Raw genomic sequence first — 20,146 nt, 5'->3', positions numbered from 1 at the left:
TAGAAGATATAATAGCTAAATAATTTAATTGTCCTAAAGATCAGTTATAACCTCTGGATTTGCCTGGGGTATGAGTACCCTGCAGTCACAACCTTTCTTACTATGGCCAAATAGGCAGGACTGCAAACATCAAGATCTTGGAGCATGAGAGTACATTTGATACCACCACTGTGGCCACTCAGGATTAGCAGAATATGCTTTGAATACCTGCCAGAGGATCCACTAGAAAAATGGCCGCCTTACCCAAGTAAATATTAATAAAAGAGACTATTCCTTGAATCTGCCTCTTCCCTCGCAAACTATCCTAACCTTAGCAAATGTGATTGCATTAAACTGCTTCTCATCTCTGGGAAATCCTCAGCCACAGTCAGCCCAACAGCCAAAAACACTCAGTCAAATCCAGATAGTGCAATTTAGGACTTGTAGGTCTTCCTATGTTTTTCATTTTAAGTTTCACTTCTCATGTAGCACCTGTATGCATGTATCTGTACCACTGTATTGTTCCCTGATGGTACCATTTTAATTTTAGTGAAATATTGAAAATAATAATTAAATCTGTTTAATCATCTGCATTGTTAATTTCCTAAAACAAGATGAAATCAGTTATATTGGGAATGATTTAAAGAGGAATATCCAGTTGTTGGCTAATGATGCTAAACTAGGGAAAGTAATAGTTAATAAGGATGACATAGAAATAATGTGGGAAGATCTAAATAGATTGGTAATTTGGGAAAAGGAAAATGGCTGTGTCAGAGTGTAAAATTATGCACTTCAAAATGAAAAACTATGGCTATGTATTGCTCAGATGGTACTGCATGAAACCGAGGCAAGGAATTTAGGAGTAATCATGTCTATCATGTAATAAAATCTAGTCTGTTCTCTGACATTTAGAGAACATAGACTAGATTTTTTTTTTTTGCTTGAAGAGTGGTACTCTGCTATAACAAGCACTTCTTGAGAGTACATGTCAAGAATATGTTAAGAATTTTTGAATGAATGGAAATGTGAATTAGATCCTGCCTTGTGAATCAGATCTTATGGATCTGATTCACAAAGGATGAACAATGATTTATTTTATGCATAAACTGGAATATGATAGCTGGAAGATATTCTCCAAGTCACCATTGTCTTATGCAAAATTTGTATTTGAGAATTCCACTAAAATTTCACTAACCTGGTATCGGCAAGATCTATTTAAGTATACATCTGTCTTTTGAAATCAGTCACATCCATAACTTTCTTTTTTTTTCCCAGCCGATGGCATTACCCTCAACATAATCAAACTCTTTTTACTTCCAAATACAACTCTTCCCAAAACATCCAGAACACTTCAGAAAAACAGAAAAAAGTTTCGTGTCCTCAAAAGATGTAGTATTCAAATTCTTCAATGCTTACCAAAAATTAGCTACTCTTATATGCGCACCAAAAGATCCTCTCCATCACATAGATTACTCTAGTGTTTGTGTCTAATGTATTCCTTGCTCTTGCTATCAATTAAAGATGCCAAGAAATTATAGTCTTGATTTAATCCTTTATCCAAATAAGCAAACAAAGTTTGCACCTGAAGTAACTTCAGGACTGGGCAACTTGTATATAGAAGCTAATGACTTCACATCACTAGCCTTAGTATTCCCATAATGCAAATGCATTTGCATTATGGGATACTAAGTATTTATTTTAGTATCTTCATACTGTGTGTATTAACTATTTTAGTTGAGATAATTGTTACTGTACGTATTAATATCAATACCACACTTCTTATGACATTGCAGCATTGATTTGAGTGTATCCAGTCATTATTAACATTTCTTATTCTATTGTAATTATAGGAAATTCAGGAAGCTATGATTTTTGAGAACCGATATACTCAGTACACAATGGAGGTAAGTACAATATTTCTGTCCCTAAGAAGTATTATTAATTTGTATTATTACTTGGAAAAATAAAATTATATAATCATGAATGTTTCAATGTTTTCAATTATTATGTGGGTACTTCTTAGAGCCAAAAGACTCATTGTGAGAGACCCACTCTATCCATTAACACAATACCTATCATACATCTCCTTAAACCTATTCACTGTTGGAATGTTCACAACCACCTCTGGCAATCCATTCCACTCATTTCCCACTCTCCAAGTAAAGAACCTAGTCACTTGTCTCTGAATCCTCTCCACCACCTCCCAATCCCCAAGAAATGCAGGCAACCAGGTCTGTGTACAGTAGTCAACATGTGGCCAAATCACCTTATAAAGAGGGATAATAATCTCCCTATCATTAGTTGTCAGTGTGTTCTTCGGCATCCAAGTGATCCTCTGAGCTATTTTGCCAATTCTTGCAATATGTTCTCTGAATTTCAGATCTCTATCCACCATCAACCCCAGATCCCTAGCCTCATCAATTTTCTGCAAACTAGTACCATCAGTATGATATGAAGCATGTAACCTTTTCATCCTGAAGTGCATTATACATTTTACAACATTGAATTGACAACCATTTTCCTTTGCCCACACTGCCAATTTATTTAAATCATCCTGTAAGATATCTACATCACCTCATCACCTTCATCAACTATTGCCCTCCCTAGTTTTGCATCATCACTCTATCTATGCTATCTCCACCATGGCATGGATGGGTGCCCCTATTCCCCCCCCCAATCCATGGATGGGGGTGGCTATCACAACCTCCTATCTATGCTACCAACCTCATATCCATTCCCATTTGCTCTTACTTATGTAATAGTTTTCCATGTAGTAGTATGTTACATCCATCTTGGAGCCGCCTTTATGTAATGGAACTACCTTACATTCTTTCCATTCCCTTGGAACCTTGCCAGAGCTGAGACAACTTTTGCCCTCCCTAGTTTTTGCATCATAGATAGGGGGTGGCTATCATCACCCCCTATCTATGCCACCAGCCTCATATATCCATTCCTATTTGCTCCTACTTGTGTAATAGTTTTCCATGTAGTAATTTGCTACATCCGTCTTGGTGCCATCTTTATGTAATGGAACTATATTATGTTCTTTCCATTCCCTTGGAATTAAAGAACTTCATCAGAGGCACTGTTAGTTCACTTGTACATTTTCAGAGCACACAAGCTGACATACCATCCAGGCCCACTGGTGTATTTGCATTGATATTTTTCAATATACGGAGTACCTCCAGTTCATATACCTCAGTGGTCACATCAGTCTCTGTCACCTCAGTAACTGCAAGTAGTCACCACCTGGATGATATACCCTTGCAAAGTGATCACTTTGTAAATTGAACTATTTCTTCTGCTTCTGTCACTTTCCTATCATCAGTACTGAGTAAAGTTATCTTTCCATAATCATTCTTTCTCTTGCTTGCTACTTAGCAAAAAAAACTCTTTTGGATTTATATTTTTGGAAAACTGTTTTGAAATTATATAATCATTAATGTTTTTGATGTTATATAGTTAACTGCATTATTTCAACAAAATTCAGATGAATGGTTTTCCCATAACTGCATCATGAGTCATACTAAATATATAACATTACACCTAGAAACAGTTCCAAATGCACATAACACATTAACTTAGGCAGTGCACACACTCTCTGGATTCAGATACTTTTTTCCTTTAGATACAAACATAGTATAGGATGAAGCTTATTGATAACATGCTGCCAGTGGCATCACTCAGGCCTTGTCTGATACCTGACAAAAAGTACAAGTTACAGATATGCAAAAAAAAAAAAAATTATAATAAATAAAATTACAGTAGAGTAAAATACAGAAAAAATAGAATATAAATTAAAATTATAAAATCACAGAAATATAACTACATTAAGATTATTAAAGTGAAACATCACCTGCATTAGGAGAGGAAAGAGCACTTGTGTGTATGTCACAACAGATTAGATATTCTAGAATTAGTTCATATCTTAGCACAAGAAACAGTACAGTAGATACTGTGTCTTCTTCTTCAGTTTACAAATATAGGCATTCTAAAACATAGCATCAGATCACCATATAAAGACATTCATTCCTCTTTTGTAAAATTGTGGTTTTGTAGAATTGGAAAGACAATTTAAGAAATTGTCTCTCCAACACATTCCTGTTATTTGAGTTATGTCATGGTTTTATTGATATATATAATGTGATATATAATGTTACAACTGAACTTAATGTTCCTGTGTTTTTTGAACCCAAATGATATATGATTCTTTTATTTGAATCTTATTTTTTAAATTTAATTATATTAAATTTTTAAAAAAATATTATTTATAAATCAATATAAATGCATACTTTTTTGGAAATGTGTGTGTGTATAGAAATGGAAGGGTATGATTTCTCCATGAGGATAGAAAGGACAAGAAGGGGGGGGGGGGGGAGTGCTGTTGACAATAGCAGGCAGATTATGCCCATATAAAGTGGAGCTGTGAGATGTAAATAGTGGCAGTGGTTTTGAGTCCGTATGGTGTGAGATGGAGGTTGACAGAAAAAGATATTTAGTCAGATGCTGCTATAGGCCAGGGAATGTGGAAGGTGGTCATGAAGAAATATATAAGCAACTTCGGTTAGTAAACAAGGGAAGCGTGATTGAAATCACCCATATTATGGGTGATTTCAATTATGGCAGTATAGATTAGAATGAAGAGAATTTGGGAATAAGGAAAATGAATTTCTTGAGGGAACTATCTTAGGCAGTATGTAAAGGAGTGCACACAAGGTTTGGGAGTTTTAGATCTGATCATTTCATAAGAGGATATGATTGTGCATGGAATTTCACACTTTCCTCCAGTTGGTGAGAGTAATCATGAAGTGATCATCTAGGTCAGGTGTGGCCAACTTCATTCTATACGCGGCCAATATATGATGAGTGCTAGCATCACGGGCCACACACTTTTAGACAGAACTTAAATAAAAATAAACTGCATTTTTTCAAGGAAATAGTTATATATATTGAATTGCTATATTTGTTAAATCATTTTACTACTGGGAGAGCAATATAAAATACTTGAAACTGAGTCCTGTAACCGATCACTATAACCAGAGCAGAGCAAGTGACTTTCAATGATATGTTACTCTGGAGTGCATAGAAATCTACCACTCCCACTACTACAACTCGCACAGAGAAGCAGTAGATTTTATAAATTGAGTAATCTTTTAAAGCAATTTTGATTCAGTGTTGAGAATATAAATTGTTTCTGTCATCAGAAATAATGAATATGACTAGTATATCAATCAGAAAATCTGCGGTCGAAACTAATAGCTAAATTGATAATACATATAATTTAATATAATTTTTATCCTGCCCCGGGCCGCACAAAATCACGTTACGGGCCGCATGTGGCCTGCAGACCTGCTGTTGGCCACCTATGATCTAGGTTATGGCTATCCCTATGAACTCTTCTGTGAGGAAAGGATATATGTGGAATTACAAGGCTAGTGATTATGAAAAGCTTAGGAGACAGCTTGGAGCTATAGCATGGAATGAGGTGTGAGGGAAATAAAATGCTGCATTTGAACTGACCAAAAGATACTTAACAACATCGATGTGTGAATGTATTGCGAAGTTCAAAAAGACTGAATAAAGTAAGTGCCAAATAGATGAATAAAGGGATTAGGCATGAAATTTGGAAGAAGAGGATACTTTGGAGACAGCACAAGATAAATAAAGGTAGCAGTGAATTCCATGAAGAGTATAAAGAGCAGTCCAGGAAGGTGACTCAGTTGGTAAGAACAGCAAAACTACAGTATGATCATAAATTAGCAAATCAGGCCAAGAAAAACCCCAGAGGTTTTCATATATGTGGCAAATAGAAAGAAGAATGATGATGGTAGAATGGTAACTGCTGCAGAAGACATTGTTGAGGTATTCAGTGAACAAATTGTAAGGGTATTTCATCCTCATCAAGTAAGATTGTGAAAACTGAAGTGTAGAGGACATAGAAGAGGATGACTTAATTGTGAGTGAGCAGGAGGTATAAATAAGCTTGATGTCAATAAGGCAATAAGATTTGATGACACCACCATCTATCTTAAGGGAATGTTCCAGGGAATCAGCAGTAGCATTGGCATGCCTGTTTAATAAAAGTCTTACAACAACACAGGTTCCAAGAGAATGGAAAGGTAAAATTGTTCCACTGCATCAAGGTGGAATGGTAGAATGCTATGGCTACAAATTATAGGCCAATCTGTATATTCAGAGTTGTGGTTAAGGTGCTGGAGAGATTGGTGAGAACTAGGATACAGAAATTGGTTGATGACAGCAGTATTCTCTGTGCTTGTTGGCATGGGTTTATTAAAGGGCGATCATGTTTTATTAGCTTATGTACTATAATGAGGTGACAAATGTCTTGGACAAGGAGATGCATATACTTAGATTTTGCAAAGTCTTTTGATAGACTGCCACATGATAAGCTGTTAAATAAACTGAAACAGATGGGATTGGATAACAAACTAGTGAGCTGGATCAGTGACTGTCAGATAGGCATCCTCTGTGGGTACTTGTTGCAAGTACCCACAGACCCTGATTGCAAAGGATTAATGTCTACCATATTTTGGGAGTTTTATGCATCCATATTTATTTAGATTAGGCTCTAAATAAATAGCATAAAACTTCCAAAATATGGTTTTTAATGGCAGCTGGAAATCCTAAAAGTCTTTCACTTTTAAACTTGCTGTGATGAAGCATGGTGGATGTTTTTCACCCATTTCATTCTGTATGTAGTATCTAAAACATGATCTGTCAGACCTGATTAACTATAGTCGTGATTGCAAATGTATTTTCAGCCTCTTAATACCATAGCTTAGCTATCATCAAAAAGAAAATTATATAATTTTGTAAATATAATTATGCATATTAGATAATGAATATATATATAAAAAAATAAGATTCATATTATTTTTAGACCCTAAGAGTTGGCTGGGAACAATTGCTGACGTCAATCCATCGCAACATCAATGAAGTAGAGAACCAGGTAAGTCTACATTGAATTGTTATTTAATGTTATAAATTACAAAACTTAAGCAATTCTTTTCAGGAAATCTTGTAACTCAAACATAATTTAAAAAACAAAATGGAAATACGATTTATGTGTTCTATTTCAAATGATTTGACTTAATAATTCACAGTTCATTTGGGAAGATAATTGTAGTAATCTATATGATGTCTAATCCTCTTTGTAAATGGAATAAATCAATAGGTTGAATATTTCTATAAAATAGAAAAATTGACTCTTGTTGTGCACTCAAGTAGAGTAAGAAACAAATCTGAAAATTACAGAAATATTTGAAAAATTTGGATAAAAGGGCAGAGGTAATAATAATGGCAAATATCTGCCAAATTTTTGTGCATTAAACCTTTCGCTGATTGAAGCTGATGGTAAGATGTAATGGAATGAAGTAAATTAAAGGTTTAGTGATTCCATTATTTCATTTCAGTCACTGAGACATCTTCATGCATACAATATGAGAATTGTAATGTACACACACAAACAACAGAAGTTGAAGAGATTGGGCTAAAAACCTAAAAGAGGATGATGCCCTCTGTGGGCATTTGTAGGTAGCTTTGACTGTTATATAGGAGACGAATTACAGTTCCTCACAATGGCGGCCCGTGAAGTTTTAAATGGGGGTGCTGCCTATACAAAATAATTTTTTTTTTAATTCTTTTTTTCCTAATCAGTAACCAATTTATTAATAAATAAATCTACAGATTTATTTATTAATAAATTGATTATTAATTAGGAAAAAATAATTTTTTTAAAATTATTTTGTATAGGCAGCACCCCAAGTTAAAACTTCATGGACCGCCACTGGTTCCTCATATCTTGGGAAGTTGAATTGGTTTTTGATACTGCTCATTCCAGTAAATAAAAATAAAGTAGCTCATGTTTGTAATTATTGTGGTGAGGCATAATATTTTTTTATCTGATTTGATTCTGTGGTCTATCCACGACATGGTCGACTAGATCTTACCATCATAGTTGTGGTAGTGGATGTGTTTCTTTTGTTGTTCTAGTGGATTAGCACATCTGTCAGTTTGACCATAAAAAAAATTACACGAAAAATGAACCTTGTATTCACTTGGAACTGACAGGGGAAGAAAATTATCTCAGCTATCCGCTAATGCCTTTTTATTCCCATATAGGGAGTAGTCAAGGCCGTTTAGCCCTATCTAACTTTTGGAGACTGAGTGGGCAGTTCAATCTCCACTGGTACCCATCAGAGATAGCTGGCCCAAGGCTATCACTAATTAAGCGGCACGCAGTGAAGAGAATGGCCCAACAAGTGCCGCCATCTCGTGGTCCCTAACACATGGGACCACGAGATGGCGTGCATAGTTTTAGCAGATATTTAATGTCTGAAATAGTGTGGGTTCTACAGTCGATTTTCTTGAGTTTACGGGACGAAAAACCTGAGTTTCCAGGAGAAAAAACCTGCTTGCCCGTGCCAGAGATCGACTAACTCAGGAACCAGTCGAAAAAAGGCTTAGAAAAATTTCCAAGTCTTCCTTTGTGTGGCCAAGCGCCGTGGTGTGCAAACGCCACATCCACTGAGCTACACAGGCTATCTTTAGGGTAGAAAATATAAGCATCTATCGTGATATGAAGTTTGAACTTCAGATATAGGGAATAGTAATAACGTGGTGATGCATATCATGAAAGGGATTCAAGATGGGGAGGGGATAGTTTATTATTATTTTTTTTTTTTTTAGAATTGCATCCATTAGATAAGGTGTGAAGAATAAGCATTAAAAAAAAAAACTCCAAGTCATAAGTAAGAGCTTATCATTCTTATTACAACCTATTTAGTTGGTGAGAGTGACCATGAAGTGATTACCTGGGTGGTTGCCAGCAGTATGAGGACCTCTGTGAGAAAAGGATATAGTGGAACTACAAGGCTGGTGATTATGAGGAACTCAGGAGACAGCTTGCAGGTATAGCAAGATTAGTGATATCAGATTAGTGCATTCTGTTAGAGATTGGCTATCTGATAGGTACCAGCAAGTTGTATATGGGGGAGCATATCCTGGAAGAGTCAAGCCACTAGGGGTGTGCCTGTTTTAGGTTGTGTGGGTCTGTTTTAGGGCCATTGCTATATCATTTCCCGATATCATTAACATACATGTTAATGATATCGAGGAAGATTGGAATGGGAATATTCAGTTGTTTGCAGATGATGCAAAGTTGGGATATGAAGAGTAGAGAAGATGTGTGGCCTTACAAGAAGGCTTAATAGATTGTGTAAATGAACACGGGAGTGGAGATTCCAGTTCAGTGTTGCAAAATGTAAGGTTTTAAATTTTGTGAAACAAAGATGGGATGTAGAATTTACACTTGGTTTATATATTTATTGTTGAAGGTGGAGGAAATAAGCGATCTTAGGGTGATGGTGGATAAGGATCTAAAATTTAGAGGACATATCGCCAAAATTGTGAGGACAACACAATGAATTCTGGGAATGATGCAGAGGACACTGACTTGTAGAAGTAAGTAGATTCTTGTTCCATTGTATAAGGCTCTGATTAGGCCACACATGGACTTCTATGCACGGGTTTGGTCACCTGGTTTTCAAAAGGACAAAGAGACGGAAAGGATCCAGAGGAGACTGACTAAGGTAGTTTCTGATTTCTGGAATGTCTAATATGAGGAAAGGTTGAGAAGATGCAATCTACAGAGTTTAATGGATAGGAGGAAATGGGGGGGTGATATGTTAGACCTACAAGTTAGTAAGGGGTTGTTATAGGATCAATCTTGAAGAGGTTTTACAGAAAAAAAAATACTGGAAGATCAGGAGCAAACAAGAGGTCATCCCTAGCTGTATAAGGAGGATGTGAACAAGGGAGTGAGAAGCAGGGTTTTTTTGCACGCAGAGTTGTGAATGATTGGAATTCCTTGCCTGAGGGTGTGGTATCTGCAGAGTATTTGAGTGTGTTTAAGGTGTGAATGATGAGCTGTGTGTATGACAAAAGGACTTGGATGAGTCTGACTCCATGGAGTCTTAGGGTAATAATAATATTTAGGGGGGGGGGGTCATGGGAAAGTTCTGGAATCTTCCTGTGTGAGTTGGGTTTTTCTAAACAGAAAGAAAGCTACCATTAGGCACATGTGTGATTAAAGTATCTAAAAATGCCAAGTTATTTTCTTTTTCTTCAATAAAATGGAACAAAGTATATTGTGTCTGAGCTCTGTGATCAAATAGAGAGTACACTGACAATATATCTCAGCCAGTTGTAGAAAGTTTTTTTTTTTTTTCAGTTGCTTATAAATTAAATTAAACTTGCCAGACACTGTATTTTTGTGCATGAAATATCTTCATGACTAGGTTACTTGTTTATAGAGACTAATGACTTCGCATCCATTGTTTTGTGTTGCCTCACATCCCCCATAATGCAAAGCATATTTCTTTTAGCCATATGTAATGCTAATTACATATGCATTATGGGCCACTATCCAGACCAGTTTCACCCTTTACTGAGGTACAGTTAAAGTGAGGAATACCTATTCAAAAACTCTGAGTGATCTACAAGCTCACTCTAAATCTCACTGAGTGACTCAAAAGGATCACTATTAAACTCATCACTCCTGACCTAAATTACTCCAGGCAGGAAATTCAGTAGTAGCTCCACCCATATACAAAAACTGAAAATGTGTATTGAATACTCTGGATCAGAGTATGTATAATAAATTAAATTAAATTAAACTTGCCAAGAAATTATACAGTATTATTTTTTCACTAAATCTGAAAAAAGTGTGCTTTGCATTATTGGATACTAAGGCAGATGTGAAATAATTATCTCTAGCATTAGCTGAAGCTGATAACTGTAATATGATTGATAACATAGAGGAAGCTACTAGAATAGATTAAAATAACAAAAGATTAGGATCACTCATAAGATTTTTATGGAACAGTTTTATTACACGACTCACTTATTTGTATCTAGATGTTATTTAAATCGCTACATTATAGAAAATGTAATATATATTTTTTTCTTTTATGTGAAATATATTTAAGTTTTTCCCAGTAGTAGTTTACATGTGTATTTAATGTTTGCATGCATGCTCTGACAATATGCATCATAGTTCAGAAAAAGGAAATAGTCTTAAATTGCATATTTGAATACATGGATTTCTAATCAGAATATTGCAGTTTCTTTAATTTTCTGTACTCTTGATAGATATGTGTGGTAAACACCATATGGACTAGATTCAACTGTGGCATTAAATTATGTTTAATTATTAGAGAGACATTTGTTTCCATTTATTAAGCTCCACTAAATATGGTTCTTAAGCAAAACAATAGATGAAGGTGCCTGATAATTTTAAAAAATCTGAAATCTGTTTTTATGACCACAAAACCAACCTATGTGAAAATTGGACAGCAATTGTGATATAACATTTCTGTATAATACCAATTTTTTTGAATGGATCACTGTCAAATTCTTGAATTTGTTACTCAAACTGAAACCAATTGCCAAAGAGCAATTGGCTTTTGGAGTCTTATGGGTATAATGAAATTTTAAAAAATGCTACATAAGATGCACTGCAATTTCCTGAAGAGTGTAAACTAGGTAGTAGTTTTAAATATACTTCGTGCTCGTTATGTTTATAGCTTGCTTTTATATAGTAATCTACCATTTATCTAACCACATCAGGGAAGCAATTTGCCATTCTGATAATTCAAAGGGTCAGAAAATTGAAGTACAAGTACATGGTGCTGTACCAGAAGTAGGTTAATTGAAGTATCATTGTTTTGAATGTTGGATAGATGATAATTACTAGTAAGATGTAAACATAAATTTTGAAATATTTATAGTAGCAAAGAAACAAACAAAAAAAAATCTAATGGCATAATAAGAATATTACTCAAGTAGCATTAGAAAATAACAAAAGTTGCATGATTTATTAAATAAAAATGCATTTAAACACATAATGAAGAATAAACTTTAAAAGGTTTCATCATGGCAACAGAACTATTAATGAAAAGAATAAAAGTTCATATTTTCCAGCTAAGTAGGCAAAGGTTTTCAGCTAAGGAAATTGAGAATATTCTTTTTCTGTAGTATTTTATTCTTAGTGAATATTACTGAGACAGTTTAACATGTTAAACATTGGTAACATGAGGCCAGATTCTGGTTTTCTCATCTCTGCATAAGTAGATATGTGACTATCTCCTAAAACTTTATTTTTATTGTTCTGTCTTCTCTGGCATCCCTTAGAAACTGCTTCTAAAGTTTTAATACTTTTCTAGATACTGTTTTATTATTTTAATGTATATCCTTACTTTCAGATCTCATTTTCAAGATCTGAAAGTACTTAAAATAAATAAATTAATTAAATACATCATGAATCAATATTTTTGAGTCCTAATTCTTTGAATTAAGTCTGTAGCATCTATATCAACACTCCACTTTGTGAACTTTATGAAACAGAGTATTTGTGGTGGTAAGCCAATAGAGAATTTGGTCGCCTAATTTCTAAATTTGCCAGCCCATCCTTATTTGTTCAGTACCCAGTGGATACCTACTAATCAGATGCACTACATGAAGGTGAGGATTAGACATTATATCAGAAGCCCCAGTTAGTCCTTCATATTCCTTAGACAATGTGGAGGTCTCCTTCCAGTTATTTGGCTTTATGGCCATTTAAATAGAATGGGTGAGGAAAGGTAAGTAAAGCAGATCTTTGATGCCAAGATAGCAGTAAAGAGATCCAGAGGAAGACCTAGATGGATTGATTCAGTCAAAAGAGCTGTATCTAACATTTCATGTTTCTAATAATAATATTGAATGAAATGCTGACAAGTCATACACTAATTTGGAGAAAAATTGTTGATAGGAGGTTAATAATAATGTAAACTTAATCATATAGTGCTGTTATAGCCTAAACACACTTGAGGCCATATATCAGGAAACTGATGATGAAACACAGAGATGGAATCTGTTTGTTTGCTTGATATTCATACATGGTATCATGAAGTTCATTTGTTCAAAAGTTATTAGAGAGAGAGGTAGATAAGAAGATAGCATTATGATCCAAAAATGCTCAGTATAGGAACTATACTGAGCATTTCTACCTGGATACTGAATGAACGAGAATGGGCTGGCAATTTGGGATTTAGCCGACCAAATTATATTCTTATTGGCTTGAAATATAAAATATCAAATGATGGTACAACATGACAAAATTTAATGCGGGGTGGGGTGTCGCCTCATTAAATAAGGCACCCGTTGTTTTCGCCAGGGAACCAGGGCAAACAGCGAAAGGTCAGCTGCTGGAACAAATCCTAAAACCCACCCCAACCACATCACCAGAGTTCAAGATCGGTACTATCAACATAAAAAGCCTGAAGGGCAAAGAAATAGAGCTAGCTGAGGAATTGGATAAGTACCAGATCGACATAATAGGGATGACTGAAACAAAAAAGGCAAAAACTGGTGAGATCTTTCTAAGCAATAAATACAAAATGTTATATTCAGACAATGACAGTGAAGAAAAAGGAGTAGCCATAGTATTCAACACTAAATATGAGGCTAATCTTCTTAAATGGCAGGCAGTCTCAAGTAGAGTGATGTGGGCAAATATGAGAATGGAGAACTGGACAATGAGACTTATTTGTGCCTATGGTCCCACAGAAGGTTCTAAGGTAGAAGGAATTTTTTGAGACTTTACAGAAAGCAACTGACACAATGAAAAAGGAAAAGGTGGTCCTTGTTGGGGATCTAAATAGCAGAGTAGGAAATGATTGTCAGACATACAAAAATATTTTTGAAAAATTTGGAGAAAAGAGCATAGCTAATAATAATGTCAAATACCTGTTGGATTTCTGCTCAGGACATGGACTGGTTATTACTAACATAATATTCCAACATAAAAATGTGCACAAATTCACATGGAGAGAAGAGGCAAGGAATAAGAAAAATCTCATTGACTATGTTATTGTTGATAGTGATATTTTTCCCTTGGTGCAGGACACCAGAGTGTACAGAGGATTTGAAATTGGAAGTGATCACCATTTAGTCTTGAGCAGGATAAAATTGAATTTCATATTGAAAAGAAGAACATGTAAGAAAGTTTTAAAGCGAATAAAAGTTGAGCAGCTCTCAGATGTGAACTGTAGGCTAAAATACACAAAGATTATTGAAGAAAAATGAGTTTGAGAACAGAAACCAATCCTTGGAAGATTAAGTTGCGAGCCTTGAAGAAAACCCTGATTGATTCAGCCAGAGAGGCATGTGATGAGGTTGTCTGCAAGGATAGAAAAATCAGAACTCCATGGTGGACACAGGAAGTTAAAGAGGCAGTGAAGGAAAAGAAGAAAGCATATCACAAGTTCCTGGCAAATAAGTCAGCTTGTGCTCTTAGAGAATATAGAGACAAATGTAAGAAAGCTAAACACTGTGTAAAACTAGCTAAACAATAGTCATGGGAGGACTTTGGCAAGAACATAGAAAATAAATATCAAGAAGGTGGCAAGATATTCTGGAGTTGTTGAAGCTCAGAAATAGGAAAGAGTGCTATAAAAGGAATTAGAGATGATAAAGGTGATATGAAAACAGGATAAAAAGATATCTTTGAAGTATGGAGTAATTACTTTGAAAAATTGTTGAATGAAACAAGCAGTGATGACTCAGTGGTAAAAAACATTGACCATACATGCAGTCAGGAATATATATCCATATGTGAAGTAGAAAAAAAAAACCTGAAATGTGGAAAGGCAGCAGGAGTAGATGATATTCGGCCAGAAATGTTTAAGTATGGAAGTATAAAAGTCTTACAGTGGCTGTACTGCATAGTTCAGAAGGCCTGGACAGAGGGACAAATTCTAGATGATTGAAGTAGAGCTCTCGTACCCATATATAAAAAGAGAAATAATACTGAATGTGAGAATTACAGAAGTATTTCATTACTGGGTGTTCCTGGTAAGATAATGCAAGTATACTTGAGAAACAATTAAGAAGAATTGTGGAAGAAATGTTTGGCGAAGAACAAGCTGGATTTAGGCCAAATAGAGGCTGTCAGGATCAGATTTTCACTTTAAAACAGATAGTTGAGAAATCATGGGAATATAACAAAGATCTGTACTTGAGTTTTATAGATCTGGAAAAGTTATATGTCAAGGTGCCAAGAGAGAAGCTATTCAAAACGCTACAGTTATATGGTGTCAATGGGGCATTATATCAAGCAATACTTTATTTGAGTCTTTATTTGAGATGTAAGTCAGCAGTTGGAATTGAAGGAAGTACAGGAAGGTTGTTTAATGTTAAATCTGGTGTCAGACAAGGATGTACATTATCACCCTCTGTTATTCATTATCTATATGGATCACATTATGAAGGAAAGTGGTATTAAACCTGACATCAAAATTGGAGATGTTAATCTGAGCTCTTTGCTTTCTGCAGATGATGTTATTCTTCTAAATAAATCTGTTACAAGTCTGCAAGACTCCCTGAATAAATTGAATCTCATTTTCCTTTTACCCTCTTTTACCTTGCGGTGTCAAGGGTTTATTAATCATCGGACCTCAAGCTGTTCACGGGATAAGTTGGTCAGCCCTACTCCCCGGTATATCCTATGCCCGTAGTGTTGAGTTCTCAAGGCCGGTTTACCTGCTTTGTAAAAAATGAAAAGTCCCAGGATAAACTGGGGAAAAATTGAATTGAATTACTAAATTGCTAAATTGAATTGTAATAGATATGGTATGAAGGTCAGCAATAACAACTACAATGAAAATAGGCAGAAACATTGAAAATACCAACTGTAGTGCTAATAGAGAACCTATAGAACAAGTAAAACATTTCAGCTACTTAGGCACGATTTTTAGTGAAGATGGTAAATTAAATATGGAAATAGACAACAGAATCAACAAAGCTGGTATAATAGGAAGTCAACTGAATAAATGTATATAATAAGAGAGAAATTAGCCAAAATGCTAAATTAGCTGTATATAAACCAATTTTAACTTATGGATCTGAGAGCTGGGTCCAAAATAAAACACTTGACCAAAGAGTAGAGACCGCAGATAGGAGAGTCCTTAGAAAGAATTGGGACATGAATAGATGGCATCAATGGCAATATCATATTAAAAACGAGGATATTGGGAAAGAACTTGACATTGTCAGCATCCAGGAATGCGTTAGCAGAGCTAATCTCAGATGGTATGGTCACTTAAATAGAATGGGAGAGGAAAGATTAGCAAAACAAGTGTTCTCTGCCAGGTTGGCAGGAAAACGACCCAGAGGAAGACCAAGATATAGGTGGATTGATACAGTAAAAAGTGCTTTAGAAGACAGAAATATAAGATCTGATAATATCGGAGTCTTGACAGGTAGCAGACTGATTTGGAGGAAAATTGTAGATAGGAAGTTAGTAATGATGTAAATTTTTCATGTAGTACTATCATATCCTGTACACCCCTTGTTGGTATATATCAGGAATTTGATGATGATAATGATGAGAAATGTACAATGAAAAGCCTATAGAAAAAAGTATTGTTTTCTCCTGGTAGAATTAGTTACAATAAGTAAAAGGATAAAAAATTTAAAAAAAAACATCAATTATTCTTTTTTTTTTTTTGTATTTCTACTAAAAATAATTCAGCTACTTAAAGAATTAAAAATATAAGTATTTTGATATTATTGGCTGTATTTTAAAAAAAATAATCAAAATCATTGTCAATTTTTAATGTATGACATAATTTATTACTAGATTCTTACACGAGACTCCAAAGGTATCACTCAGGATCAGTTGAATGAATTCCGCATGTCCTTCAATCATTTTGACAAAAATCGCACAGGGCGCCTTGCCCCAGAAGAATTTAAGTCTTGTTTGGTTAGTCTTGGTTATAACATTCGTAATGATAGGCAGGTAAGAATTTAATTAAGCTCATATTAAATTGTTCTCTTTTAAAAAAAACTGACCTCTTTGAATTGTTTTCATCTAAATTCTAAAAATATTTGTTGGGTAAGTCTGAAAATGAAAATTAGACTTGTGTGCACATAAATGCCTATTCATTCATGCAGGGATTCAACACATATATAGCCATGCATAAAATAATTTTCCCACTAGCAAATAACTAGAATGGAGAAAGTTCAATTTCCTGTTAATCAGGCAATATCAAAGTTTTCGATTTGATATGAACAAGTTGCTTTGCTGTGTGTGTGTGTGTGTGTGTGTGTGTGTGTGTGTGTGTGTGTATCCTTTTCAATTTTCAAAAATTTGTTATGTATATGCTGGATTTCAACTTTACAGCAGTTGCTGCCCGGGGAGGTCCCTGAGTTAGCCCCCCCCCCTCTCAATACATACCAAAAATACTACAAAAAGTCAAAATGACGTATAGGGAAATAAATTAAAACACTGTGTTTATTTTTGAAGTAAAACTTTAATTTCAACACTCTAAAATTTTATTTTTCTTGCTTTTCTGTTAGCAAAATCATCGATGACATTGGCGAAGTCTATTTCATAGTAATGTAGGTCAAACTTAATCAAATTTTATTTAAAAAACTCCTCTCACAACTAGCAACACTTACAGCAATCGTGAGGAAAATTCGCAGTAGTATTACAATATTTAGAACTGAGTTCTCGAGGCTGTATTTTAGAATTAAATCTAAAAGTTCAAAAAGGTTCAAAGTGCCACCTGGGGCGGACCGCCCCCTCCTAGCTATGCCACTGATAAGTACCATAACACTGAAAATGATAACTGCAACAGATATGCTACCAGTTGAATAGTTTCCTTCTGAAAACGAACTAAGAAATATGTTCTTAACTCTCTTAGAAAAATGTTTCTAAAATATAATGATAATAAAACCTATCTTCATCTTCCGGTAAACAAGTTGGATCATCAAACATGTCAGCTATGCAGTTCGGTTTTTTGCATAGCCTGATACCTGTCATTTGTAGGTATTCTCCAGTTGGTTTGCGTCTCTCTCTCGATGAAAATGAATAACCAGAATTTCTGGGAGGGAAAATCTGTGATGTCCATATGAGAACTAATTTGCCTTCATTTGAAAAGTCCTGATAAAAGTTCTTCACACTAGAGGCAGGATTTGAACCCAGGTCCAACTGAAGTGTTATTGATTAAGCTCTGGAAATTGTTAATATATGCATACATATATAATAACAAATATGACAAAACCATAATGCTCTCTTATTATTAGGATTCAGAGAATGAGCATTATTTCAAATTCAGAAATAACCTGTGTGTTGAAATGGAAGATTTGGTTTCCCATTTCTTTTACAAGGTTTCACCATTCATCTTTTTTACATATTATACAAAAACTGAGGACATGTGATCTTAATATAAAAATTTTAATAATTCAAATTAGGGAAAGTTTAATACCAGCAGAATCTCGGAAAAGCTGGTGCAAACAATTACATTGATGCCATAACAAGCAAAGTAATATAGAATATTTCAAGAAAGATACAGCTGTAAAACTCCTGATGTTATGCATGATACTATAAGTCTGAAATACTGGTATTCAACGGGAATTATAAGATAATTTTCTCTAATTTAATTTTGCTGGCCTGGTTAACTAAGTGGATAATATATCCATGCTCTAACAGGTTGTGGTTTCAAATCTCACTATGGGTGTGGATGTTTGTATAAGATTTCATTGCTAAGTATGAGACCACACCTTTGATTATTGGAGGCCTGAAGCAGCTTGTATGGTTTTATGTTTGATCTCTAGAGCAGGGTTTCCAAATTATCTTAACCCTTAGCCTGCCCACTCCCATGGTACAAGTTCTAATGTAATAAATTTATAACCTTTTGTAATTGTGATTCACATAAATAAATAAACATATAGGAAGGCGTTTCCAGAAAGTTTTCCAGTGACATTTGGCTTCCATCCAGGGTCTGCATTAAGTCCGTTCCTGTTTAATATTGTGATGGAGGTGGTGACGGAGGAAATGAGAGAAGACGTGCCTTGGACTATGTTGTATGCAGAATCAAGAGAAGAAGTGGCAGCCAAACTGGAAAGTTGGAGGAAAGTACTGGAAGAGAGAGGTATGAGACTGAACAGAAGTAAGACCAACTATATGTGTTGCAAAGTGGATGGCAGCCAGGTGACAGATCTGGAGCTGGAAGGAAATGTCGTCAGGAAGGTCAGTGACTTTAGATACTTAGGTTCAATAATGAAAGAGGATGGTGAGGCTGAGAAGGAAGTGGGATGGAGGAACTGGAGAGAGATGGCTGGAGTGCTATGTGATAAGAGGGTGCCGATCAATCTAAAAGGCAAAATTTACAGGACAGTAGTGAAACCAACTATGACGTATGGTTTGGAAACTGTGGCCCTGAGGAAAAATAACATCAGCAGGATGGAGGTAGCGGAGATGAGAATGCTTAGGTGGATGTGCGGTGTGACCAGAAAGGATCATCTGAGAAATGGCTATGTAAGGGGAATGGTGAAAGTTACGAACTTAGGAGCAAAGATACAGGAGTCAAGGTTGAGATGGTTTGGTCATGTGATGAGGAGGGAGGAAGAGTATGTGAGAAGAAAGGTCATGCAGATGGATGTGCAGGGGAAGAGGAAGCATGGACGGCCAAAGAAGAGATGGAGGGAGATGGTGGAGGAGGACTTGAGGATGAAGAACTTGGATGTGGCTACAGCCCAAGACAGGAAGTTGTGGAGGAGACTCACCATAAACAGCAACCCTACTTAAGTGGGAAAAGCTGCAGAAGAAGGTGTTTCCAAATTACAAATTATGTATACACACTTTAAAAATTTATATTTTGTGAATGGTATGATAATTTTAATCATATTGTTTGTATTTTCAAGCAGTTTTTAAAGTATTTTGTATTTTGAAAAATCAAGTTTACATTTGCTAATTGCAGACATTTGAGAAAATGTGGAGGACAGTGCAGCAAGGAGCACAAAATATTTCACTTGACTTGTGCCTTGTAGAACTGTTAAAGAGAGATGTTTTTCATGTATCCATGTTGAACGCCTCCAAGTTTGGTTTATTGTAGAAAATCATATGTTTTAGATTTAAAATACAAAAAATCCAATTAAAAATATTCATATTGTTCAGAAATATACATATTTGAAGTTTGCATACATAATTTTAAAATGCCTTATATAATTATCGTTTCCTTACTTGCTTTTTTTTCTTCTTCATCGCCATTTCCTGTTATACATTCAGTGGGTATACAGGATAGTGATAGTGTTGCACAAG

The 20,146-nt window shown here is 35.1% G+C and overlaps 1 protein-coding gene across 4 annotated transcripts in view; it reads left to right on the top strand.

The window, feature by feature from the left end:
* The window catches only part of Actn (alpha actinin), a 339,371-nt gene that overhangs the window by 310,560 nt on the left and 8,665 nt on the right, over positions 1–20,146 (top strand). For all 4 annotated transcript variants that reach the window (XM_090407380.1, XM_090407381.1, XM_090407379.1 and 1 more), the window contains 3 exons: positions 1,830–1,883; positions 6,881–6,949; positions 16,682–16,840. In XM_090407380.1, the coding sequence (XP_090263506.1) occupies positions 1,830–1,883; positions 6,881–6,949; positions 16,682–16,840 (282 nt within the window). The remainder of the gene's footprint in view (positions 1–1,829; positions 1,884–6,880; positions 6,950–16,681; positions 16,841–20,146) is intronic.

The sequence above is a fragment of the Typopeltis vanoorti genome, chromosome 17 (assembly GCF_054136105.1).
Source record: "Typopeltis vanoorti isolate ZY-2024b chromosome 17, IOZ_Tvanoo_1.0, whole genome shotgun sequence".
NCBI classification, from domain to species: Eukaryota; Metazoa; Arthropoda; class Arachnida; order Uropygi; family Thelyphonidae; genus Typopeltis; species Typopeltis vanoorti.
This window is presented reverse-complemented; position numbering and strand designations above follow the sequence as displayed.